Source organism: Archocentrus centrarchus, chromosome 22, assembly GCF_007364275.1.
Source record: "Archocentrus centrarchus isolate MPI-CPG fArcCen1 chromosome 22, fArcCen1, whole genome shotgun sequence".
NCBI classification, from domain to species: Eukaryota; Metazoa; Chordata; class Actinopteri; order Cichliformes; family Cichlidae; genus Archocentrus; species Archocentrus centrarchus.
This window is the reverse complement of record NC_044367.1, coordinates 15,911,060-15,938,670: the sequence shown is the minus strand read 5'-3', so window position 1 is coordinate 15,938,670 and position 27,611 is coordinate 15,911,060. Positions and strand designations below refer to the sequence as shown.

At 42.5% G+C, this 27,611-nt stretch overlaps 1 protein-coding gene across 8 annotated transcripts in view; it reads right to left on the bottom strand.

The window, feature by feature from the left end:
• Positions 1-8,694: 8,694 nt before the first annotated feature.
• The window catches only part of meis2a (Meis homeobox 2a), a 78,353-nt gene continuing 59,436 nt past the window's right edge, over positions 8,695-27,611 (bottom strand). For 3 of the 8 annotated variants that reach the window (XM_030718303.1, XM_030718301.1, XM_030718302.1), the window contains 3 exons: positions 15,886-15,944; positions 14,012-14,122; positions 8,695-10,220 (listed from right to left, as the gene is read on the bottom strand). In XM_030718303.1, coding sequence (XP_030574163.1) covers positions 9,919-10,220; positions 14,012-14,122; positions 15,886-15,944 — 472 coding nt within the window. In that variant the 3' untranslated portion in view covers positions 8,695-9,918. Of the gene's footprint in view, positions 10,221-13,450; positions 13,549-14,011; positions 14,123-15,885; positions 15,945-27,611 lie in introns of all 8 variants that reach the window. The other 5 variants (XM_030718306.1, XM_030718307.1, XM_030718308.1 and 2 more) reach the window with 3 other exon arrangements.

Sequence of the window (27,611 nt, the reverse complement as noted above, 5' to 3'; positions counted from 1 at the left end):
TGATTGGGTATTTTATTGAATTGTTGCCACTGGCAACATAATATTTTTACGCTGGGAGATCATGAAGAGCACGGATGGAAGCAGTCGTTTACCCAGTACAGGAACAGAAGAAGGCACTGACTTTTTTTTTTTTTTTTTGGTGATGTTTTATGAGTATTTCATTGATCCTTTGCTGCGCTGAGCAATTAACTGTTTTGCTTAAAACACAGTGCCTACTGCAGTGCTCCTTCAGCTAGAGAATTGTGGGCCATTTGTCATTTTTACAACTCATTTTCACCCCAAAACACTCCACTATGTGGCTGGATACAACCTTGCTGCAGCCATGTCCTTGAGTTCCCACTGGCAGGTAAATATACACTTCCATCTAAACATATGTCTCACATTGTCTGCATTTGACTTATGGGAGGTCAGCCTGTGAGGGATCGATGTTGCAATTCCCTTTTAGAGGCCTAATGATGTCATGCTGCAGCGTACTGTGGCTTATGGGACCACGAACCTGTTGATACAAGAAAACAACATGACTGCAACTGTCTTGACTCAGAGTTAGTAACAAAGGGATGAGGCCACATGCGAGTTTTTTTTTTTTTTACACACTTGCATGGGCCAAATCTTGCACATGCTCTACTGTAACTTCAGCACATCACTCCACTGACAACATCCCAGTCCCACAGGGATCATCACCAGGTCACACAAGAGGGAAGAATGAATAGAGCGATGTGATGTTGTCATTCAAATGCAATGGATCACTTGAACTCCACTGCCCTGTTGTAATGACCCTGTGTAAAGACCTGTAATGTGGTTTTCCCATTGGGTTTGAGGGAAACCCTATTCCAGCCCATTCAGGTGTGCAATAAAGTGCTTTTCACTTTCTGAGGACTTCCTGTCTCCAGTGGCGTTCTCCATTAACTCCTCACAGACAGACAAGAGCCTTTCTATTGGCCCAGGCGCTCTTTATCGCAGCAGTTATTCCCTTCAGGTACGGTGCTACCTGGCCCACAGATAAGATAGAAAGCCGGCTGCCTGTCATTATTGGTAGATGAAGGCTATCTGAATATTGACAACAGGTTACACTCCTTGTTGTGAAACAGTTGAACTTGTAAGACAGCTGAACACAAAGCTTTCATTGTGTAGAAGAGATATGAAAGCACCCTGTGGCCACATACCCAAATACCCTTATGTCACGGCTTGCACCCCCCACCCCCACTCCTCTTCAGTTGACTATTTATTTCCAGCAGCTGTAGTGAAGTGCTAAAAAAGTTCTTGACACCAGCTATTGCTTTTCATCACTGAAGCTTCCCTGCTAACAGGGAACAAGTTAGCGTTTCTTCCCTCGCATGTGTTCTTTGTGCTGCTGAAAATCTCACAAATTCCAAACTGATCACAGAGATATTACAAGATACAAGAGTCCTTGAATCACCTGCCGTTGGGGGTGATTGTGCAGAAAAAACAAACAAACAAAAAAAACAATTATTAGAATAATTGTCATGATATCTGACGCTGCATTAAGTGAATATTGTGTGGAAACATTTTTGTTTGTTTGCTTTTTGTTTTCCTTACGCAGCAGCATATAGAAAGTTTTCATTGTTTTTGAAAGAAAGCGCATTTTGAGCGTTTAAACTAATTACCTTTGACCGTTTTCATAGATTTACAAAATTAGACGATCTCAGTCGCTGACACACACACACACACACACACAAAAAGTCAAAATAAATAAATAAAAATAATGTGGTTGCGGCTGAAAACATAAAACATAATACAAGACGCCATTTTCCGCTTTCCGGTGGATAAAGTGATAATTATCCGAAGTTGTTGGGCGATTTGTAGTAAGGATAAAAACAACTTGTCCGGTCTTAAAATTTGTGGAAAATATTTAGAAAGACATTTCCACTTTTAAATAGGCTATATATATATTTGTGTTTTTCTTTTTCTAAAATTCAATGTAAACCTTAGCAACCCTTCCTTTTGTACTGCAATGGCAATAAAACGGATTTCAGTTCATATTTAAACGAAATGATATTATTTATTCTTATTTTAATTGAAATGAAATGCAGTCGGACTTTAAAAAAATATAAATGCCAAGTGAAAACGTATTAATATTCTTGTTATTATTATTATTGTTATTATTTAAAGCAACTGTAGCTGGTTGTGGTTCGAGTCTGTCTTTGTTTCGTTTTATAATGATATTAAACCAGTCTGGGCTAATTAAGTGGAGCACTGCTGACTCTCCTTGACGCGCAGTCTGGAGCTCCATCCCAGTGACACCAGACTCCCTCTCCTCTTCTTGCCTTCTTGTCTTTGCGCCTTTTTTTTTTTCTTTTTTTTTCTTATAGACCTGTATGCCATTGAATCGTTGAGGTTTTAACTGCCATCCGAGACGGTAATGGTTACCGATTCTATACTTTCAGCCATAATCTTCAAGTGGGCCGTGATTAATGATGTCAGAGTTAGCCGGGTCCTTCGGGTCCCCGGCTGGATGACTTCAGCCCTGCTGCCCTGCTCTTCAAACCTCGTCTCTTTTCTTTAAACATAGACGCGCAGCCACCGGCGCACACGGAGCTTGCAGAGATGGTCGCGTATGAATTGCTCATTTCTCTCTCTCTCTGTCACACACACACACACACACACACACACTCAGGAATGGGAGCCGGGCAACAAGTCCCCAGGTGCAAAGCATTATATTGACCCTACAATCCATCTTTATTGATTTTACCATCAACGTGCCCTCCTAATACATGCATAAGAAGCCTTTTACCTGTGAGTAAATATGAGATGAGAGTCTCTGAGGTCACATTTACTGCAGCAGGTCAGGGTCTCTCTCTTTCTCTCTCAGAGGCTGAAAAAGCCCAGGTGGGATCCAAATATATGAACTTCTGAGGTTAAAAAAAAAGAGTTATATATAGGATATATATTTATTTATATAAACCCATATATAAATAGGTCCGAGTATAGGCCTGATTACTGTTCGCAGCATTTAAAACAGAAATGGGAATGAACGCTCCACTGGAGCTGATGTGTCTCAAAGAGAAAGACAGAAACCGCTTCTTCTTCTTCCTTTCCATAAATACATTTACTCTGGCCCCCAGAAGGGGTCGCCATCATGTAATAACACTGCGCCCAAGGGTGTGGTGGGGAGGGGGTCTCCAGATCTCTCTCTCTCTCTCTCTCTCTCTCTCTCTCTCTCTCTCTCTCTCTCTCTCTCTCTCTCTCTCTCACACACACACACACACACACACACACACACACACACTTCAGAACATCTACATTATATTGAAGTTATTTAATGGATCTGAAATGCGCATCGTGCCTTTAGAAATATGCACATTAATCAATAACCCGGAGAAATTTCATATTTTATAAAATCCACTATGTGTGCGTATCCATGCATCTCTCTCTCTCTCTCTCTGCTTCTCTCTCAACCCTCTTCTGTTATTTACAGTTCTTGTGAAATGTCTCACTTTGCTGCCCTCGGCCTCCCGCAAGATATTTCTAACCTTTTTTTTTTTTAAAGCTCTCAAAATAACCGAAGGAAATTAGGAATAAAAAAAAAGCTATTTAGGAAAACAACCCATAAATTAAGAGAATCGATATCTGCGCCACTCACTGTTAGGACTTTCGTTTCATAATGGAATAATGCCATATTTATTTCCCAATCTTATGGGCTCTCAAGCCATAAACCGTGATTATTTCACAGAAAAACCGGTCAAACGTTGACAACCTTGGGGCCATTGTAACACAGCTCTGAAAAAGGGAATATAATGAGGGAAAAAAAAAGGGGGCCAGGGGCTTGCCTAATTAAATCTTAACTGATTGAAATGAAGGTTTGAGTACCTCAAGGCTTGACTAAACTTCGGCTATTTCCCTTTTTATTGCGCCTTATTTATTCTGCACTAACGTGCCGTCTTTTCTGCCTCTCTAGCAGCTTCAACACTGGCCACTGCAATTTTCAGTTTCTGCTAATTCCAACCCCCTATAGCTATGTTATTTGACTATTTATAACGTTCGCATCATTAAGATTTCTTTTTGCGGGGTGAGTGTGCACTGGAGAGGGGTTGTGTATATATGTGTGTGTGTATGTGTGTGTCTGTTTGTGTGGGTGGGTGGGGTGGGGTGGGGGGTGGCAGTCACTCTTTTTTAAGAAGACAAGTATCACTGAAGTGTGAAAAAAAATCATCACTTATTCCTGCAGTGGCGGGCAAGCAAACAGTCCTGAATATCACCCACCAAGTTGGATTTTTTCAAACTAGCCCTCCTAAAATATAGGCTATGATGCACATTTTTTTAATTTGCTTATTATTTTTGTGCAGCAAAAATAAAATGTTATATTTAATTTAATCGTAATTGCTGTTTTAAGCCTTATGTTTCAATATTCCACAGCTTTTATTTTTTGGACACACTCCAAATTTTCTATTGATTAAAATGCCGTCGAATAAATATTACGAAAGGCCAGCGAAGAGTCATCAGTGGGACTATCTGTGGGCGCGTTTCTTCCCCTATTGTCTGAGGAAATACTATCATAAATGATAAATAGATAATGGAGCTGTCTCCTGCAGACACGTTCATCAGCGGTAAATGGGAGCTGGCGCAGAGCACCACGGAGAATTAAGGCGAAAGAGTTTGCAACATTCCTGCAGGGGATAAGTTGTTGACAATTAAAGAACACACACACATACACGCGCGAGGAGAGGGAGACGGGGGAGACGGAGAGATGGGGAAGCTGAGAGAGGTCAGAAATGCATTTACTGGCTGTCTTTGTTGGTTATTTATTTATTTTTTCGGGGTGGTAATTTTTTGTTTACTTTTCATTTGAAGACTTTCTCCTCAAGGCCGGCTTGACTTTTACACTACATCAGGTGTTGCTGGCATTTGAGCGTGTGCTTTGCTTTTTCAACATCCAGACAAAATATATTATTTTAAAAAAACAAACAAAAATAAAAAGAGGCGGGGGTGGGGGTATCTGAAACCATAGTTGAGTTCAGGTGGTTGGGAGCATTTGGGTCTTAACTCCCAGCCTGACTTTTGATCAGTCGCGTAAGATATGAATGTACGTGCCTTTATGCACCATTTCTCTGCTAGTTGGCTTTAAAATCGAATGGTTTCTATATGCTGAACTATTTCCTGGTGTACAAATTCGTGTGTTGTTGATAGTAAATAACCATAAAGAAAATAAAATGTGAAAACACAACTCATCACAGTACTGAAAAAGGGGGACAATAAACATTAAAAGTAAAAAAAAAAAAAAAAAAAAACTGGTTGAAATGCAGACTCACACTGTTGCCTTTGCTGAGTTTGGATTGCAAAGATCAACCCTGTCTTCTATTATTTAAAAAAAAAAAAAAACGCACTGCCGTGAGACTGGGTTGTCCAGAAAGCCTTTTCGGTGGTGCTATAATAAACCATTTTCCCTGGGCTTTATTGATCAGTCACTCTGAGCTAATGTAATTATCCTCATCAATAGGGGGACTGCAGGGAGAATCATTATGCGGTTGACATTGATAAATGATCAGCCAAATGCGGTCCTTTTCTCCCAGGGACCCCCGCCTCTGACCCGCCTCACACAGGCCTACATAACGTAGTCATAGAAACACCTTATGGCAAGAGGAGAGAAAACTGCTGAAATTTAAAAAAAAAGAAGAAAAAAAAAAAGGAGGGCAGCACACACACTCATGAGCCTACATACACAAAACCGAAAAAAGTGTCCCTGTCCCCCAGAGCAAGCCATTTCGGGGAGAGCCAGCTGCACAGCGAAGGACACTCGGTCCCTGCGTAAGCGCTCATTTTTACGACCACAATCCAAATCAGCAATTTGAAAGAACAACAAAGAAGGAGCAAAACTTTTCTAATGTGTTTCCCTCGTCGCTGCGAGCAGATGCACTTGTGTATCTAAAAATATATATTTGCAGTCGTCTCTCTTAGATCATAAACCCCACTTTACCAGATGCTCTGCTGGAAGCGTGCGCGCGCACCACACTTACACACACATACGCACGCACGCACATGCAAACATATCCAATAACACAAGTATTATTAACATGTTGCCTCCGTAACGCACTCAGTGTTTCTAGCGGGTGAACTGGGTGTGTGGACTTTTAATATTGTTGCACGAGAGAAGAGTGTCTTCCAGAGGAACGGGCTGCATTGTGCAGCAGTGCAGAGGGAATATATTCCTTATTTTATTCCTGCAGCAGCGGCCCGGACTGGCTTTGACAGGGAGGAGATGAAGGGGAGGAGTTGTTTAGCTCGGCTGGATCATCCATCATCCCTGTCACACCGAATCGGCAAAAGGAAAGCAGCAGAGGCAATCTACCTTCTGTCTCATCGGGGAAGAGGGGGGGGAGAGGAGGAGGAAGGAGGGGTCGGGAGGGGGGAAAGAAAAGGGGAAAAAACTATTAATATTAAAATCCTCTCCATCCACAGTAATCCTCACGTTTTCTCTCTTTTTCATCTGATAATCTCCGCACAAAACGAAGGGTTTCTTCCTTCCGTTTTATCCACAGAATAATAGACCACTAGAAAAACAAAAAGGGCTTTTAGGTTTTAAATAGTCGACAAAAGAAGACACACCAAACTAGACTCTGGTGTAAAACCAATAAAAAAAATATTTTCTTCCATCTGGTTAAGGCCCAGCGTTCCAAATGGGGGGAAAATGAAGTTAAACAAAGATTATCTATTCAGGTATGGTGTCTGCAATTAAAACAGTCTTTCACAGACAACCTGGGAATCGTTTAAACCAATTAAAAGAAAATAAAAAACTAAAAAAAAGAAATATTGTTTTTTTGATTGTCATGCAGGCCAAAACATATGAGCGATAAATAAACAACAATAAACTCTCATTGTTGGTTTTAAATTTAAAAGAGGCCTTTCCATGCAAAGACTGGAAATATACAGTATGTAAAACCAGAGGGGGAAAACAAATCAACAGTTAAACACACTATTAGGCCTGCAATGCTTTAGAAATAAACCAAAATTTAAAATCATCCTTTTTTTTTTTTAGATAAATCAGATGACTAAAAATTAATAAATAGCACAGCAAGGCAAAAAAAAAAAAAAATCTTCAAAAAAACAAGATAAAAACAAACAAAAAGAAGAAGAGGAAGAACGGGATTTAAACAAAAAGAAAAGAAAGAAAATTCCAGACCAGTTTAGGTAGTGTACTAAATCCAATCACTCAAACCAAATAATAATAATAATAATAATAATAATAATAATAATAATAATAATAATAATAATAATAGTTTGCCATATAATATATTTGTTGTTTCACACATAATAATAAGAATACAACATCGTTTGTTGTGATAATAAAAAAGAGAAAACTGAAAGGAAAAATATACTTATAGCCACGAATCTAGCACACGAGATCTCCTATGCGAAGGGCAGAAAATATTTCAGCTAAAGTTGTCATTTCTGGTAAGGCTATGGCTTGGGTGGCCGCGGGCAAACACCGGCGCAGGGATAGAGACAAGAGAGAAGAGGTAGCCTTTCAAAGCCCATCTCTGTACTCCTGAACCACGGTGCCCGATTACACCGACAGGCGGCGCTGCAAAACGGCAGAAATGAGCACACACAGAGGGCCGCCATGGTTCTGACCAAAGAGGCAATTATTGTGGGAACAAATCATTGCTCTGATGTTAGAACAAGTAGGGAGACATTAAAAGATGAATGTATATAGACTTTTCTTTTTTTTCTGAGGGGGCAGCTTTTCTCCTCACAGGTAGCAATATTTATATATATATACATAAAAGAATTTAATTCATGTCTACTTAATTCATGTTCACTTTCTTGATCTGGGATGTCTTCAGAAAAATTAATAAATGCTTAAAATCAAAAACCATGCCCTTTGAAAAGTTTTGTTTATTCTGCTTTATCAACTGCTGTCAATCTTTTTTTTTCTCTCTCTCTTTCTCACCTCCACTTCACTGCTAATAGTCTTCTAACTCCAAGATGGGCCGGTGTTGAATTTGCTCTGTGATTTGCACACTTTATTTGCATTTGTCAGCAATTTATCATGCAGAGGGTATATTTGTGTGCCTAAATAAATGACCATGGCAAGATGTATTTCAACCACAATTTGTTATTGTCAGTTTAAGAGGGGACTCAAATGGGCAGTCTGGTTAAAACAAGTTATTGCAAACACAGTGCTGGAAGAAAGTTTGAAATGGTGTATTTTTATGACCATTTGCAAAAATAAATTCAACAGGCAACAATATATACAAAAAATGGGGTTTTCCGAGTCATAATGATAATAAACCAATTAATTGTGTTCTGTCAAAATGGGAACGTGAATTAAGACTTTGTATGCAACACAGTTAATCACACAAAAATCTAACAAAAATCAAAAATGAAATATTTATTACAGCATTTGTGACTGAACACCTTTTAAACATTACGTCACAGTCCTCATACAAGTATTTAATGTATTTTTGACAAAGCTTAAGGGAGACGGCATCTTATCATCTAGTGAGGAACACGTGCTGAAAAAGGAAGGAATTCATGGACATACAATATCAATGCCACAGCAGATCTGAAACTAGCAAAAACATTCTTTTTCAATTGAGGTAAACACATAGAATATCTAACATGAAACAATTAATAGACTGAACTCTGTACGAAGTTTGTTACAATACTCTCTCAGCTTTTTTTCTCCCAAAAGCATTGAGTTCATAATTTAAGTTTTTTTTCTTTTCTTTTCTTTTTTGTGTGTGTGTGTGTGTGAGCGTGTGTGTGTGTATTTGTGTGTGTTTCAGGGTTTTTTTGGTGCATCAACCATCAAATGCTTCTCCAGTGCCACAGAATCAACATTTGTGTCAGTATTGTCCTTATGGCAAGAATGTTGATCCACAGATAAAGAAGCGCCGTAGGATGTTGCTTTTCCGCTATTAAGCTTCCTTCAAAATGCTCTTATCAATGAGAGTCCAGGGTACAAAAAAATAAAATAATATTAAAATAAAAATGTATAAAACCAACACAATCCAGTGCTTGGGCAATTCAAACAAAGAACTTTTTTTTTTTTTCTCTTTAAAACCTACAGGGCAACATTCATTCATGAACCGAAAAAAGAGGGACATGACAAATGTTCAAACTGAATCTTCTGGAGAGATCCGGTGTCATTTAGCAGCCTTTTCCCATCATGCCCTGTTCTTATGGGGGACAGGACCTGATTGCCCTCTGTGGTTTGAAGCCTTTTTGAGATGTTCCATCTTCTTCTTCTTTTTTTTTTTTTCTTTTCTTTAATAGTGCTGTGCTGCGAGACAGTTTCTCCTCCAGGAAGGAGCACACACAGTGTGAGAGAGAAAAGGTTAACCTTTAATTCTAAAACTAGCTCAGGAAACAGAAACCATGTGATCAACAAAAAATGCACAAGTTTTAACTTATTTATCTATACTTTTATACTACAGTAGTTATAACTCTTGGAGTCTTTCTGTTGTTTCTTTTTTCTTTTTTTTTAATCTTCCAGAGTGATCTTATAGAAGCGTTTGAGCGCGTCGCATGAATGTATACTGAACATGTTTATGACGGTGTGTGAGTGAATGTGAGAAAAGTGTGTTTTGTTTCGTTTTTATTCGAGCGGGTGCGTCTGTCCATTCTTTGTACGTGTATGTCAAAACATCCTCTGTTGATCTTTACCAAAAGCCCAAGACTTTACAAAGTGTTCTTGTCAGCTTGGTCCTCCGTTTGGATGAAAGTAACAAAATTGACAAGTTAGAAAAAAAAAAAAAAAAAAAAAAGAATTATCACAGCTCATCTGGAATTCTGTTTCGTTCGTGTCAAATTCTGGTCAAAAGGGTTTGCTTTTTATTCTTAAAAATAGTCTCAAAATAGGATTTATTGTGGGTTGCTGTTTGTTTTTTGTTTTTTTTTTCTTATTGGTTTCTTGTAGTAGCTGCTGTTGTCGTGATGTCATAGCAAAGTTCCCTTATGCTATTGGGCGTGGATGTCCAGGCCTTGTCCTCCAGTACTGGGATCAACAGGAGAAAGCAAAGGGGGTCTCTGCGCAGACATGGTCATTCCTGGGTGCAACGAGGGTCCTCCGTGCATCAGCATGGCGTGATGAGTGTGGTGGACGTGGGGATGATCGGGTAGGTATGCGTGGAAAGGGGGCCCGTGTCGGAGCTGGGAAGGGTGAGAGGTCATCTGATGAGGGTTGGTGTAAGTGGGTGTGGCCATGCTCATGCCCATAGGACCACTCTGAGGTACATACTCCCCTGGCATGCCTGACAGACCTGAGAAGAAAGACAGAAAGAGGAGAATGTATTCAGTTACTAAAATTGTTTTCTCGCTGCAGCTTTGACACGCTCCCTTCTCCATTAACAGACCTTAATTCAATTTAAACTCAACTTCTCCAACAAAGAGCTTAACAGATTTTATGACACTACGCCTGTGACTGCAGAGCTTTTAGCTCCTACAAGTAAAGAGAGACATTATTGCAGTAGACTATTTTAGGTGATGGTGAGTGGTTTACAATGCCCAATAGCGTTGTGGTCAGGTCTCAGGTTGGAAAATGATCCTCAGTCATCCACAGACATTGTAGTCCTGGAGGATGTGAGGAAAACCAAGCAGGCGTATTGATGTGGAGAAGCGTTAATACTTTTACAAGTGGAAGAGTCAATTCCCCCAGCTGAATTTAGTGACTAACCGAACAGGCATTCTCTCATGGGGATGTGCCTCTGTGCACATATTTGATTTAGAATCTCTTAAAGATATCATTAAATAATTTAGGACTCGGTTAGTTGCATCACCAATACAGTGATCATTAAAGGCTTGTTTCCACCTTTGAATAAGAGCATTTCAAGCAAAACAAAGTAGCATTTGTTCATCAAACAGCAGCAAGACAAAAAGAAGGAGACAGAGAAAGTAAAGGAAAAGGAGGTGGCTTATGCTGATATCCCTTAAGATGGAGTCCACTTCATATGTGTAGAGACCTCAGCATGCTGCATCTCTCATACTGTGACACGACCCAGGACACAGGGCGAGCTCAGCAGTGCCACTGTTTGGCTTTTCACATGGCTGTTTGTTGTAATCAGCAAGAAAAAAAGTCAAATGTGGGGGTGTTGTTCCTGGGGCCTGGGACTGGAGTATGGGAACAAGGCTGGGCTAGAGGCCTGGACCTTGGGGAGAAACAAGTGAGCAGGAGGTCCTGCTGGAGCCAGGGGGCCTGGGTCTGGGATTGGGTCTGGGCTGGCCTGCTTTGTAATGTGAACCCCTGGGGGATTAGAAGCTGTAATAGGAGGGGAGAGGTCGCTGCAAGGTCACTAGGCATGCTCACTCTCTGCATTCCTCCACCTTAGAACACCGCAATTAAGAAATTACACTGGAGGGCCCTGGTGAGGGGAAGAGGAGGAGGACAGAAAGGAGAGAGGGACAGCAAAGGCCAAGATTAATAGCCAGTCTCACTGATTGAAAGCTGTGCCATTTTCTAATACTCCCTTTCCATGTCAGTCCATTTGAAATGCAAGTATTTGTCAGAGCAGGTCTCTTAAAACCTCACTACTTGGGTCATAAAATAAATAAATCATTCAGGGAGTTAGTAGGGTATGATGGGTGCCCTCACCTCCGTATAACCCAGGACAGCTCCTGTTAAAAGGCCCAGCAGATGTTTTTGACACTGTAAGCTGGTAATCTCTAGTCTTGTAAGCTCAAGTCATTCCGTTAAGTAGATCTGAGACCCCCCCACCCCCCCCACCCGACTCCTTCTTTTATTAACAAGAGTGGTAAAACCATCTGAAGACAATGACTGAGGACAGACTGGGCCTCTTTCTCTTGCCATCTCTGCATGCCTGCCTCCCTAGCTGGCTGTGCACTTCTGTTATGGCACAGCAGTCCTGCTCAATGGCCGGCCATAATTAAGTACCAAATATACCATATTGTGTGACTGTGTAATCAAATCAAGAGAGGATAATATTCCTCTGTATTAAGCTATTAATGTAATTGGTCATGAAGCATAAAGTATGTTACGTAATTAAATAGTCTCAAAATTATATAGCCCTATATTAAGAATTAGCCAACCTGAGCAAATGTTGTCTCTGTGTGGCTGTTTTAGGGAACATTGCTTCCTGATTTTCCCTTCTTTTTTTTTTCTTTCTTTTTTTCTGGTGCCATTAGCAAAGACAGGAGGGGATGAGATAAAAACGTGCGAGAGGCAGCGAGAAACAGAGGAAGAGAGAGAGAGAATGCAAAGACTAGAGGGGTGAAATGATCTCTGTCGGCAGAATTACCGCTGTGACCCTTTGGAAAATCCAGTCTCCATTTACATATAAAGGGTTCTTTTAATCAAGGTAAGTGTTATTATATTGTGCCTCATTGGGCAAGGGAGTTTAGGTGTTAAATAAAATTTCGTCTGCCCTGCCGCCTTTGGGATGTTATATGTCTTGATTTTTCAAATGTCAGCACTGTGGCAGAATGGCCGGCTTAATCAGACTGCCGCCATTTAGCTATGGAGGGATTGTGTGTGTGTGTGTGTGTGTGTGTGTGTGTGTGTGTGCGCGCGCGCGAGTGAGTGAGTGAAAGAGAGAGCGAGAGCGAGAGACAAAACAGTGCCACAGAGAGACTGTATCTGCATGTGTGAAAGAGATTCCCTCCTTTTGGACACAATGTGCATGCCTGTGTGTTCTACCTTATAAATTTATCTCAGTGTCTCCCTGCTCTTGTCTGCGAGTCTCAGGTCAGGCTAGTCACTGCCTCCTCCCTCTCTCCAAATCGTCTCCCTCCAGTAAAAAATAATCAAAACACACAGCCCCCCCACACACTCATTCCTCCCTTTACACAGCTCAAACCAAACCCCCAGTGAAGGATCGGCCATGTCACCCGCGGCCCGTATATCTTGCTCAGGGGCCGTAATGTACTGCGGTGTTCCCGTCTTTGCATATAAGATAATTTGGGCATCAATCCTTCCCCAGACAGATTTATGTCACTCGGAGGACAGTTTCACTTCTCCTTCTTTATCGCTTCACTGGAGCCTGCTTAATTTCTCCCTGTCAGCCCCTTCCCCAGGAGATGTTATTTTTTCCCTAAATGTCCAACATTTGCATTGGCTGTCCAAGATGGGGAGAGCGATGGCACTGTTGTGATAAATAAATTTGTGCATGCCATGCCAGGTTGTTTCTTTCCCCCTTCTTCTGTTGTTGTTCATGTTGTCTGGCGCCACAAGTTGGGTCCTCTCTGTCCCAGGATGATTACCCCTTTTTCTCAAGTCCTCAATTCATCCTCTACCCTTAAAGCATCTTTCTAAAACGACCCTTCTTGGCTACCCAAGTTGTTGCTGGGAACTGGGGGGGGGGGGGGGGGGGGGGGGGGGGGGAGCTTGTGGTAAAATTATGGCCAGTGTAAGAAGACATTGTGCTGGTGAAGTGAAAGGGAATTGTGGGTAAAAAATAAATAAATAAATAAAATAAGATCCACAGCCTCGGTGTGTTAAAAAAAAAAAAAAAGACAAGGAAAAGATCCCAGTACTTACTTCCCCCTTTTCTTTGCTTTTTGAGTTACAAGATGGAGGTTACATGTAGTGCCATTGCCCATCCATTCCCATATTCATCCCCATTCCACTCATAGGCCCTAGAAAGAAGAGATAATTGCCAGAAAAAGCATCAGCAGGAGTTTGAATCACAGTGAGGTGAGAGACGACCAACTGGTAGAAAGGATGAGGTTGGTTAGCTTTAGCTGGAAAATGAGGGAAGAGAAAGAGGAAGATGTGAAGAAGTGGCTTAAGAGTTTACATTTCTCACTGCATCCTCTTAGACCCGTTTGTTGTGATTATTTGGGACTGAAGTGTAAGATTAGAGAAAACACAAGCAAGGCAGACAGACAGGGGGACTTTTAAAGACAGGTGTTATTGTGGTTGTAGTGCACCGTTAGTGTTAGGTTTATGTGACTGACTTGTGGGCCTTCTCCGAGTTGAGGTGATTAATTTCATGCTAAAGACAACAACAGTGCTGATCAGCTCTTCGATAACTGGTGTGTGGTGCAGCAGGCATGATGGAGGGGAGACGGATGAAGGGAGGGAGGCGGATGGACTTACCAGCTGGTCGGATCCCCATGTGCTGCTGACCATCCAGCACGAAGCTACCCATTGGCTGGCCCTCCGGACTGTACGCTGCTCCTTGGCTCACTGAAGGATCAAGAAGAAAACCTGATTTGTAGTCAAAACGTGGACATGAAAAAGGGAGGGGGGAAGAAGAAGAGAAAACACACCAGACAATCAGCAATTGTCCCAGCTCCAGCCCAAACATACTGTAAGACATTGTGCTCATGTTTGTGGACAGCATTGACTGACGCGTGGCATGCAAACACGCATACAGTGGGTCCTTATGCATGCAAGTGCATGCGCACGCACACACACACACACGCACGCACACACAAATACTTGTGCATACACACAGCCAGTGTCATTCAAAACCACGCTCACAGGAGACACATTGTTCTCTAACCGAGAGAAGAAAGCATGCAGTTTGACAGGATGGGAAGAATTTGTGCCATGGCAGGCAATTCATCCAGACTCAGCTCTCAAATATTTTGTTAAATACATAGCATATGTATGCATTTCTTCTGTTAAGAAGAACATAACATAACAAATTTAAATAATCCCCAAAACTGCCAGATCATTTCATGTTATGCATGATTTACCTGATTATCTGTCATAATAAAGAAGACATAGCAGCAATCTATTTGCTCAGCTGGATCTTATTTTCTTTATTATTAGCCGTACTGAACTAATGCATTTTGGAGACTGCAGAAACCATCGCATTCTGGGACTATAACAGAATTATCTTGGATAATCTGTAATTCTCAAAGATTAGAGGGAGATGTTAGTCATGCTGTGTTTGTAGAGATTGTTGATTGGCGCACACCGGATGCAAGCTGTCAAATATGCCACACAAAAGAGCAATAAGTATAGAAAGAGTCGCCCACATTTGTAAGTGCATCTCATGTTAATCATGGCTCATGTTTGTTTGAACAATCTCCACCCCTGTGTGTAGGGATCTCTATAAAACGGGGAGATTGCTAATCAAGAAAAACAGCTTTTCCCTCCCTGAGACAAATTACTTCTTTTTTTTTTTTTTTTTTGGGTAATGCCAAAGTCAATGAAGCTTAGGGTGACTGAAACATTCAGCAGGATCACATAGTGGCATGCTTGCTACTACTAGGTTCTGCTTTTTGTAATCTGAACACAATAGACATGGAAAATTATTGTGTTATGATTCACCAGTATAAAGTGTTCCATAATCTTTTTTAAACCAGTGTAAATCTCTCACTGCATGGATGATAAATCAAGACATAACATCTGATTTAATCACAGAATCCATTAAACCAAAAAATTAGAGGTCTCGATATTTGAGATGCACTGAATGACTACTTAAGATCAAAATTTGGAAGACTGATTCTTGAGGGAATAAAATAAAAAATGCAGCAGAAAGATTCAGGGGGAAGCCCCCTACCCTTAACTGGAAAAAAAATAAAGAAAAACAAAATAGCCTTAAAAAAAAAAAAAAAAGAAAAAAAAGAAGATAACTCATAAATTGCTGCTAGCATTTCTGGCACTCCTCTTGTGTCCAATTAGTAATTCACAGAGAGACTGCTAATATACCTCTCTTGCCACTTAGACTGGGAAATCTCCAATTAGAGTCAATCAGCAAACAGCCTGCACCACTGCTGAACACATCTCATTGAGAAAATGGAAAAGGGAATGAACGATGGGAGAGGAAGAGGAGGGAGTAGGTGTAGGGCGCCCCTCTAAAAATCTGGGCTCCAGGCATGATGTGCTTGCCAGTAAAGGATTTGGAAAGGGTGTCTTCATGCAGGGAAAAGAAGCAGTACTTTACTGTAGATTAGCTGGATTGTCTGTTTTGTTTCATTTTGGTTTTGTTTTTTGCTCTTTATTTATTTATTTTTTACCTGCTCGATTTGACTGGTCGATCATGGGTTGTACTATTCTTCTCCTGGCATTGATAAACCTGGCAGAGAAAAAAAAAAAAAAAACACAGAGAAGAGAAAAACAAACGTTAAATCACTCTGCATTCACACATAGAAAGATTCATCACAAGCCGCCACAAAGACAAAACAGTTTTGCATGACTTAATGGCAACATTAGCCACCGAGTCCTTGAGAGAGGCACTCACAACACAACAGAAACAAACAAAAGGGCAATTGTCTGCTGACTTGGGAACCCAGTGAGGGATACTTTTAATGTTCCTTATGATCTATTCCCCCCTCTTTTAATAAAGCTTTTGATTACGTTTGGTTGCTATGGGCACCAGGGAGACATTCCTCAAGTATTAAGTGCAGCTTGGGCACAGAAGAACCCTCAATATGGCACATCCCTTCTTCCCTCTATGTCTCTTTCTTTTTCTGTCACTCCTGCACCCAACACTCACCAACTCTATGCGTAATGCACAGTAGCCTCTACGGTTTTTGTCCAAAGTGTTATTTTTGTGGGGACACGGGAATTTCCAAAATACATTTTAAGTTAGCAAAATGCAAGACATAAATGGTCCCTTTCATTGCACCCCACCATTGCACTCCCATCTCTTCCCTCCCCCTCTGTGGGACCCCCAACTCTGGCTGCATTGTAGGGGGCTCTGCTCCCCTTCCAGCTGTCCAGAAATGAGGACCAGGCATGGGCCACGCCGTGCTTTCACAAGGTATTGTTATGTCAGTGAGCCCATCAATTAGGCTGTCTGAAGTTTTATCACCACCACAGCAGCGAGTAAGTGCACCTCCACAAAGCCTCCCCAGCTCCTGTGGCTTTTCCAGTGTAGAGCCGGAGGTCATCTGGAGGTGATTGCCAGCCAGGGGCAACCTTTTTAACTTAGAATGGGATGCCTTGGGCTGTGTCAAACACAAGCTGGCCACTAAGGCCAAGCAAGTTCTCCACTTTTGTATCTTTCTTTTACTTCTGTTACCACCTTTTCTCATTCTGACTTTCTCTCATTTGCTTTAATACACTTGAAAACATAGCATGGACCTAGCACTAGGGGTACCCCCATGTGGTTGATATTAAAGCGCGGTTTCAAATCACGTTGGAGCTGTCCAGCATGGAGTCTTTTGCTAGTTCCAAAAAGAGAAAAAAAAGGCTTTACTGCTCTCTCCTAACATACGGGCCAAGGCACCATCAATATGGCTGAAGAACTGGTCATTAGAAGGAAGGGAGAGCTGGAACCAATTTGGGTTCCTAATCCCCCATGAAGCCCTGATACCTGCCCTTACCTTCTCCAATGAACTTAAACGCCTGTAATCTGCCCAGCTCAAAGTGACATGGTTAAATGTACAAAATGCACAGTTGGGAAAAGAAAGACGCGGTGCTCATTTGCCAGGGGGCATCCAGAGTGCAGGTACGCATGGGGTACTGCAGGCCCCTGAGAGAAAAAGATGAAACAAATCCATATGAGAATAAGAGAGAACGAAAGAGGAAGATGAGAGGTGGAGTGGAGTGGAGTGAATGAGAGAGCTGGATTGGAAATTATATGATTGTAATGCATGATTTGTGATTTAAGAGAGAAATAAGAATAAACTTTTACTACCTCTGAAGTATTTTTTGATAGAACAAAGGGGACAAAGCACTGTTCGATAGCTATGCTGTAAGAAATGCCTGAGGTGCTTAAGAGAAAAAGACAGTTCCAGCATCAAAACCAGCTGAGCAAGTAAACAGTAAGACATTCCTGGTATCACACTCCCTCTAAGTAGTAAGGCCTGCCAAAAGATATGTCCTGTTTTCTCTCTTTGTGGATGCACCAATAGGCTCAAAATCACAACCACGTGCATTCTTACCTAACGTATTCTGGGTCACAGCCATAAACACATAATATTAGGAATGTTCTTCCCAGGTGCTAAATTCAACCATACGTTTTCTAGTGACTGCAGAGGAAATATTCTGCATAATGGAGAGTATGCAGTAAGATAAAAGTGTCATTTTCAGATAGAAAAATAACTGTTCATCTTGTGTTTTTCCACCTTCTTACAGAAAACATATAAATTAAATTATACCGGAAAGAATTTAACTGCCAGAGTGTTTACTAATTTTTGGTATGGAAACAGCTCTTGGGGTATGGACAAATATAGATATTCACATATTTTCCCTAGATGGACCTACTCCTTGTCAGTGCTCCCTACTGGTTAACTATCACAATAAACATTCAGAAAGACTCTGTTTTTGCATGCTAAACAAGTTGCCACGGTAACCATCAGGCAATGATGTGCACCGAAAAGAGTTGTGGGGTGGGGTGGGGGAGTGAGGGTACCTCTCGTGGCCTTAGAGCACCTTTTATCAGTCTGAGTAAAGTCAATTGAGATTATCAGACCCTGGCCCGATAACACTGTTTTCCCTCCACCCGTGAGCTGCTAATGGAGTGTGCTTAGAACAACACAACCAGGAATCCTCCAGAGATGAGGGCCAGTCAACTCGGATGGACGGTCAGACGGAAGGATCTAAGGACCCAAAGTCCTGGGAGAGATACAGAGGTTGACCACAGGGATTTAGAATTCCTAAGCCACTTGCTAAAACACGTGTGTGTGTGCACGCTGTAAATCTACACATCAACACCATGGACATAACCACAACCACTGCCAGTGTGTCCGTAGGCTAACCAGAACACAGGAGGCTCACAGGGGACACTAGCTAAAAAACCTCCAACCCAAAGCCCATGTTTTATTATCTACATCTGGTGGTCTAGCTTATTATGGCCTGCCTCTGCTCAGTGTTAGAGCGCAGAAACACCAACACACACATGCACACATAGTACACAGAGTACCTCTCAGCATGGGAACTCCATGCTGTCTTCAAACAACTAATTAAAGGCAAGGTTAGGGGGTCGTGTGGAGGTCATTCATTGGGATACAGCTCAGAATGTGTACAATACCCCAGGAAAAAATGGGCTGTTGGAGGCAGCGGCCCACTGCTGTTTAATATGAGCCACTGGTTTCGTCCATCCAATAGGCCTTAAACACATTTTCAGGCTGCATTTCAAAAACTGCACTCACAGCTCTAAGTGCGCTTTAGAGCTTGCATGTTAATATGTATGCACATGTCAGTCAATATGTGCGTATAATGCATGTCAGCACATTCTTCGCACAGTACTGCCAGCTGGGTCACAGAAACTCTTGTGCACTGAAATGATGTGAAAGATGCATGCGCATAAGTCCATGTACAGCTACAAAAATGCATCTTCATCTCTTGATGATATAAGGTGGTAAATTTACACGTGCTGTGAAGATTGTTACTGTGCAGATCACAAATATGAACATAGTGGGCAGATATGAATGATGGCTCCAGGGAAGCAGGAGTCCACTTGACACTGGGCCGCCACTAGACGGGATCAACACAGCATCCCTTGTTACCAATATCTGCTCTCTCTGAGAGTGCCTCTTTAAATACTCTGGCTAGCATGCAGTGTTTTGCTATAGTCTGTAGGTATGTGTGTGTGGGAGGGACTAAGATTAAGATCTGGTCAGGCGTGGAAGAAGCGATATAGATTTACTAGAGAACTTACATAATCCTAAAACATACCACGTGCTATTATTTTCAAAGTAGAGGCCTTCAATTTTACAATGCTTCCCTTTAATGATGCAGGCCAACTGCATCACAAGCATAATGGTATAGAAGGTTACTGGAAGTTTGCAGATGTATTCATAGCAAACCAGTCTCTCTCACTCAGAGCTTGTCTTAATGTTTTTCTTACTTCCTCATCTCAATCTGTCAGAAAGGCCTTGTTTCTGGTTAACTGACTTGCAGCCACACCTGGTAACTTGCTCCTGTTGTCAGCATTCCTTCCCTGAGAAATTGTCATGCCAAACCACCCTACCCTGGAGCACGGCCAAGAGACAGAGGGTGAGAGGGAGGGAGACGAGACAGAGAGAGCCTCAGCGCTTAGCTAGCCAATTGCTGTTGAGATCACAGCAGACCTAGCCAATCAGGAGTGGGGTCACTCGTTTGACGAGTTTGTGATGAAAGAAAAAAACAAAACAAAATGAAACAAGCCAGAGTGAGGCAGGAGAATGAAATGCAGAAAACTGAACAGACTGCTCCAAACACAGCACTGTATAGTGTGCAAAGGCTGTGAAACAGTGACACAAAAATCGTTGACAGTTTATTGCCTTCATGGCTGATCTACACGTGCCCATTTTGGAAGCTCATGTGCCAAGGGAGAGGGGGGCAAGTTTCCGATTCCTGGGCCCCTATTCGTCTCGCTTTGTAGGAAGATTAGATGCAACACAATCTGAACAAGAACATACTGAACTCAGTCCATGATGACTGCTTGCAAACATGACTGTCCTCTGGTTCCTATTAAAGCTCATTGCTTCCATACTTCCGTTTCAGACAGAAATAAAGATTCCAAACCCCCAGCGATTGAGTCACAACTCACTAGAATCAAAGGAGGAAGGTTTTAGTTTGATGCTCTTCCACCAAAAAGAAAGGCAGAGAGACAAGAGTGGAAACACTGAAAGTCCTTTGACCAGGAAGTGCATGCAAATTAACCCCATCAAGAGAATGTGTTTAGTATAAGCAAACACTAATTATGGTCCAGTCAGACAGTAGGACAGTCTAAGTCTACTGAACTTCTAACACTGATCTACTGTAGTGTCAACAACAGTGATTTAATCAGTTCACATGGTCCAGGCAGGCCCCTGTAACAGTTTATACATAGCTTCCCACCAGACTGAACCTACAGTATCTGTGGATTTATCATAAACTACCACAAAGGAGCTTTTCACTCTTCTAGGATGGAGATAATGGACATGTAGTTAGGAATGGGGCAGCTTTCTCAAGCTCATCAGCAACAGAATTTCCCTTTTCTATACCTTCTTCCCTTCTTTAAGTTAAAACAGGAGTCAAGAGACATGCGCTGGGCGAACATTACCTCACCACTGTGTTTGATTTAGTGCAGATGTGAAGCAGAGCAAGACAGGATCGTTTTTTTTTTAGGAACGTCAGAGAGGGCCCGCTTTTAGGGCAGCCACTGTGTTTACATAGTTTTACCTCCGTCTATCTCTTCCCCTCTCCCTCTTTCTCACATCCACTGTGCCTCCATATTCCCCCCCCCCCCCCCCCCCCCCCCCCCCCACACACACACGCTTTTGTCTGCCTGTGAAAGGGGGACTGTTTCACCTCTCCTCCATGGACTTTCACTGACCTGTTTTTCTTTCCCTTTTTATTACTCCACTCATTGCCCATTTGTGGCATCCCCCCCTCAGCCCTATATGACTAACATTTGCATTGCTCTGTCAGTCTAGCGGCAGAAGTCATTTCTCTCTGAAACCCGCCGAGTATGAGTCATTAAGACTCCAGTGGAAAATCAGACAAAGAATTATATATTTGTGTTGCAAACTGACAAGATTTAACGAGGAGCTAATTAAAATAAATCAATAGCACTGCGGCATGCTTGCTCTCTGTCTCTCTTTTCTTGCTCTGATTCTCTGTCAGCACCAAAGAGGTGGAATACTGCAGTGTGGAGTGTAATGCTAGGCAAGTAATTGTTTAGCCTTAAAACCAGGGCGCTATCATCTATGCATTATGAAGAATAAGTGAGAACTCACTCACTCATCACGAAACAGTAAATATCTGATGGAAATATGGAACAGTAATCCCAAAAGTCTCGCTCTAAACAAACACACCAAAACAATGCAAACAACAAAAGAAACAAACATAGACATCTCTCTCTCTATTTACCCTCCCATCTAACACCTTCTCCCCTCTTCCCCCAGACCAGTGACGGTATGTCACCTCTGGGCCTTGCAGTCCAGCAGCCTGACCCCTACAGGGCGGGCTGTATGGCCCCAGCTGCTGACTGTCCGTCAAACACCTCCAGAGCAGCGTTGGGCCAGGAAGACCACGCTTGTTGCCCCTTTGATCCGGCAAGCAGCAGCTGCTGCTCCACACAGCAGCACTTTGTTCCTCTGTCTCCTCACCACACTCTGTCCTACGGCACAAAACACCGAATCCAGTGCAGAAGTGGGGAAAAAAATGTGGGGGTTATGGGGGGTGGGGGTAAAAAAAAAAAAAAAAAAATTTTTCCTCCCTGCAACATCAACAAGCTCTGACAACGGCAGCGGGGGTTTTTCTTGGCCCCAACACAGCTCTCAGGCATCTACTTCTTGACGCTTCACCCTCCCTTTTCTTTTAAAAGATATGATAGTTATTGTTCAAATCAGCCAGGGTGAATGGAATGGACTGAGGCCAAGCCTGCCCCAGGCGTCAACACACCTGTATGAAAGAGACCTTATTGTAGCAACCCAGCGTTACTAACTTGCCCTAGCACTACCAGTTTTCTGATGTTAGAAGGAAGGACCAAATCATCTCTTCTTTCTTTTTCTGTCTACATCTCCCTTCATGCATATTTTCCTTCATTAACCTCCCTTTCTTTTCCTATTGCCACTAGACAGGGGTAATATGAAAAGAGATGATCCACAAATCCCTCGTTAGCAAGTCCCCCGCCCCCTTTAAGACAACACCTTTTTAATGTGCACAGGTGTACAAAAGGTATTTTCTGCCTGCACAGGAGCTGAGGGATCAACAGCTGCATTTTTTCTTGTTTGAAGAGCGCCTGAAAACAACCAACATTCGTAGGTCAATATTAGCCCTCGTCAAAGGCTCCAGCACATAGCGCGTGACAGAGGCCGTCAGCGCTGGAAGGTAATGCTCATTCCTCATAAGCCAGCTTCTCACCTTTTGGATGGGTGAGGTTTTCCTGCTTTCATGAAGGACCAGCAAGAAATAGAACAGATACATAGAACACTTCCTGGCAAGCTGCCTCTCTCTCTCACACACACACACACACACACACACAGCCGGGCGGGAGGAACAGAAAGAGAGACTGACTGCAGCACTATCATTACCCCAGCCTACCCATCAGCTCTCCTGAGATGAGTGGGTGTGCTTACAAGATCACCCCAATTTCACAGCTCTGAAGAGTGCCACCCCTATTGCCCACATTTGCTTTTTTTTTTTTTCTCCACAATCCCAGACCTGTTGGACTCCTTTTTATATCTTTGAGGAGTGGGCAGGTATAATCTCAATTTCCTTCCCCTTCTGACTGCTAACATACAAATCTGTGGCTTTTCTAGCTTCTCTCTCCTGAATTATCTTTCCATCTCTTTTTCTTTCACCCTGTCTTTGTCTCCCCGCTCTCTCGTTTTCTGCTCCCTTTCATTCTCAGCCCCTTTTTCTCTCTCTGCCTGGTAATCGAGTGAGAGATTCCGTGACTCTGTGACTCCCCCTTATTGTCAGATATCAAACAGTGCGGCTTTGTGGATTACCATGAGAAGCTGATAATGACATGATAGAGGCGTGATATTTCAAACAAAATTGAGTGTCAATTGCCTGCATCGTCTAGGCAACACAAGTGTCTGCTCTGCAGCAGCCAGACAGGAAATAAGGCCAATCTATTTCCTTTGCTTCATATCAAACCTCTCTCCTCTCTCTCCTTTATAAGACTGTAATGGGTTCAGCTCAAAGAGAAGAAGAGAGGGGGGCCTGCCAAGAGCAACAGTTACATTCTCACACAGCACACATACATACTTGGGCGCATGCGTGTGAGCATGCATGTGCTGTACATGTACGCACACATCTGCAGACAACTTACACTCCTGAATATAAAAATGTATTAGCAGGTGTTAAGAATGAAAGGTGCCCTCAGCTTACCACTCCCCTCTCAAACATGTGTATACATTCACATTCTGTCCCTGCTCTTGAAGCTTAAGTTTTTACTCCTCATACTGATGTGATACTAACCATGAATTTAGGGCAGTGAAAATGCACTGCAGTTTGAGCAATTAAAAAGTGACACCTAAACCTAGTGGATAGACCACTGAGATTCTCTAATGCCTGGCTTTAGGTGCTGCTGCACTTAGAGTCTTTCAGAACCAGAGTACTGCAGAGTACAGGATTCAGCCTGTGTGTGTGTGTGTGTGTGTGTGTGTGTGTGTGTGTGTATGTTTGGGAAGGGATTCTCCCTCCCTCTGGGATGTCATCATCTTCTCATCATTGTGTCTCTGGCGTGTGACTGAGTGCTTCCATCAAGCACGTTTCCATGATGTGACTCTGTGAGTGAGTTCGCGTCTAGCACATATTACTGACCACGAGAGTCATCGGTTAAATGCTGCCAGCTTGCCTCTCACTTCCCTATTGAATAATTAATCTAAGTTTCAATCGCACATAATCGCTTTGAAATACACATGCATGAACTCACAGGCACACAAACACACATGCGCCGGCACGGTCAGAAGCAGAGTTTAGGGCTAAAAAGCCCAGCAGCAGGCTTGTGATATAAATAGCTGTTGTTTGTGGAAGGGACTGCTGGCAGAAACAGCAGTGACACTGTGGAGCAGACCACAGGGACTCTGATGTGCTTGGTGGCCTGAAGCGAGCCCTCTGCCTCTCAGATCAGCTCTACCACCAACTGTGTAAAGCTTTGACTGGCCTCCTTCATATGTGACAGCCTTAAACAAACACAACAAAGCCACATTCAATTAAGCCTACACTTCAGAAGATCCTATGGTCCTTAAATTCAAGCCTGTGAACTGTCATGTGAGATTTTTCATATGACGTGTCTAATAAAAGCCCCCAAATAGAGAAATCTCAACTGTCAGTGGTCTGTGCTGTTCCGGGTTAAAAAATCCAGATACATTTTGCACAGAAAGCTTTTTATCAAATGAAAACTATATTAGTTGGTGATGAAGAATGTGTCTTGTATCATATAACAAGAAGATGATAAAGTAGATATATCTTGGGTGTGCTAAAGGATGACACCCTCTACTGCCAGGCTGACACCCAATTCCCGCCATTATCCCTCCACCTCACATGCTCACAGAGACTCCTAATTGAAACATCATCACCAGTAATGGGAAGAATAAATATTCATAAGGCTGGGAATAGAGAAACCCTAGATTAAGGTAATATACTCTTCATTGTTCTTTCCCATTCCTTTTCCCAGCTCTTCCTCTATATCTCTGTATCTTGTTATGCATGTTATGGTGTTGGATAATCATGGTTAATTCCTCCAGCTACCTCTGATAACTTCATCAAAGTGCATGTGTCTGTTTCTGTTTGCTTGCAGAGAACGTGGCAGCAAGCTACACCATTCATTTCTTACCTCTCCCAAATTGCAAATTAGCGGGTTTGATACATGCAGGAGTTTGGGCCATGCTCCAGTCAAGACTGGATTGTTTTTTGTGGAGAGGCCCCCCCTTCCCTTTTCTGCTTGGCACCAGGTCTACTGATATCTCATCCATAACAGACCTGAACTGGGGCAGAGCATGGCTTAAACCAACAAAGGACTATATTGATTTATAGGGTCTCCCATGATGGGCTTATTGGCCTACACCTCAAAGCCACAGAGGGCATGGGGCCATGAATTACAGCTTCTGAAAATACACATGCACACAACAGGTAAGAATATTACACTGCAGTGTTGCTAAGAATGTGAATACAACTCTCTCCCATTTCCTATCCCAACACATTTACTTTCATCACGTCTTAAAAGGACGGAGTGGGCGGTAATTGGAGCTTATTTTGAATGTGGCACCACAGAAACAAAGCAAAGACAGAAGAACATGCTTATTTACATCGTGTTACTGTGCACCCAAACACAGGGACGGAGGGAATTGCAGTGTGTAAGGAGGAGGTAAAGGGAAACAGAGAGTAACAGAAAGAGTGAGAGAATGAGCATGCCTGGACAGAGAGAAAATACCTTGGTAAGGTTCACAGAGTTTAAAGAGCTCAGCCAGAGAAGGAGCTCCTGTCCTCTCTGGCTCCAACACACACAAACACACACACATACCCTCAAGGCCATTCTGTTACACCTGGTCACCTTTATCCCTTTTAGCCCTCCACACCCCACCCCTCCTTCCAAACACACACACCATGCACAAAACCGCATACATAACATTCATTCACCTAATTCACATCACCAACAAGGCACACATAGCAGCACCCTGTGGCTAACACACAGCTCCTCTGGCTATCTCCCTCAGCAGATAAAACTAATTATTCCAAATCTACTCTGTCAGGTTGTCTGATCCTCTGGGGCCTCAGTTTAATTCTCTCTCTCTGTCTCTCTCCCTGTGTGTCATTGGTTCTTGCTCAGTCATAAGCCACAAAAGGACCAAGAATCTGTGCCAAATGACTTCCCAAGTAAAAACATAAACAGAGCGCCTAGCCATAAAAACACATATAGCATCACAAGAGCTGAAGTGCATGACTTTCTTTGTGAAACCAGACTATGCCACAGAACTGCCAAACTTGAAGTTAGATATTTTTCATAATGTGTGACTACATCTCCATTAACATGCACAATACAACAAAAAAGCAGTGATTAAGCCTTGCACTCTGAACAACTTTGAAAAATCACAATTATTGCATGACATCATCCAGCATACAATCCAAAGGACTTATGCACCTATTCAAATGCTTAGTCCCTCTGCTGGCACTTGATGCTGGCACCCATGTTAGGTTTTAGAGCTAAATAACAGGCCAATATGCCAGGCTTTCCAACAGCACACCCTGAAAGCCTGTGGAGAAACTATTCGTCCCAATGAGCTCTAAAGGCAAATGGAAGCTCATAAACAGAGACTCGACTGTATAGACTTTGCATTTTATCTTTCAGCAGTTTCCCCCTTTTATGAGCCAGGGATCTCTATAACGGAGGGAGGGAGGGGTGGGAGGTGGGGGTGAAGGGGAGATAAGCAGGATGGGAGGATGGCAGAGGGAGAGAGAGAGAGAAGGGATGACAGTAAGGATGCTAAGAAAGAAGATGATGGCAGAAAGAGAAGAAGAATAAGAATGAGGCAGAGGTTGGGAGAATGAGATAGAGGAGTGCTGGGGTCACAAATCTTGCTGCTATTCTAGTACGTGACATCTTCGCTCGTTTGTGGCTGCTCATTAACAAACAATACTGCTGTGAAATTGGTTTAATGACAAAGTAATAAAATTGCTATTCTGCTCACAGATGGCCTCAGGCGCAGGGAGATTCTAGCAGGCTTACTGTGGCTGCCCGTGTGCATTAAGCTGCTTGTTCATGAAAACAGCATCCTACACTTTCTTTCTCACTATCATCAACCTTTTTTTCTTTTTAAGTTCTTTCTTTTCTTACAAATGAAATAAATTAACCTACTTTCCTGCCTTGTTTTCTCCTTGAATTCTCCCTCTCCCACACTCTCACCCTCTTTCTCTCTCTCTCTAGTGGATTCTCTTCCTCGCTCTCTCGATCTCTCTCCAGTTCTCACCCCTAGTGCAGAAATTACCATCTTAAAATAAAAAAGGGGGCCTGCCCACGCAAACGCAGCTCGACTTCATTTCAAACGCAGAGCCCTTGTTATTAAACGACCCACCAATAAAAACCAAGCCGTTGAGGAATAAAAGAGCCAAAAGGAGCAGAGAAGTACAAAGACCTCCCTCCTCCCATCTCTCTCTAATGCTTTCTCTGTAATGCCTCTTTCAGCTCTTTGCCGCTCTATCTTGCCCGGTCTGGCTTCGTTCTTCTTGCATGCCGTCTGTGCTGGGAGAATTCCACAGCCTTGGAGAATCTTGGGCTTGTAATGGGAAAACAAGTTAAAAAAAAAAAAAAAAAAGGCATTCGTTTTTGTGCATGATCAGCCAATGCTGCCAGTTTTTGTTAAAGCACCACCTGTTT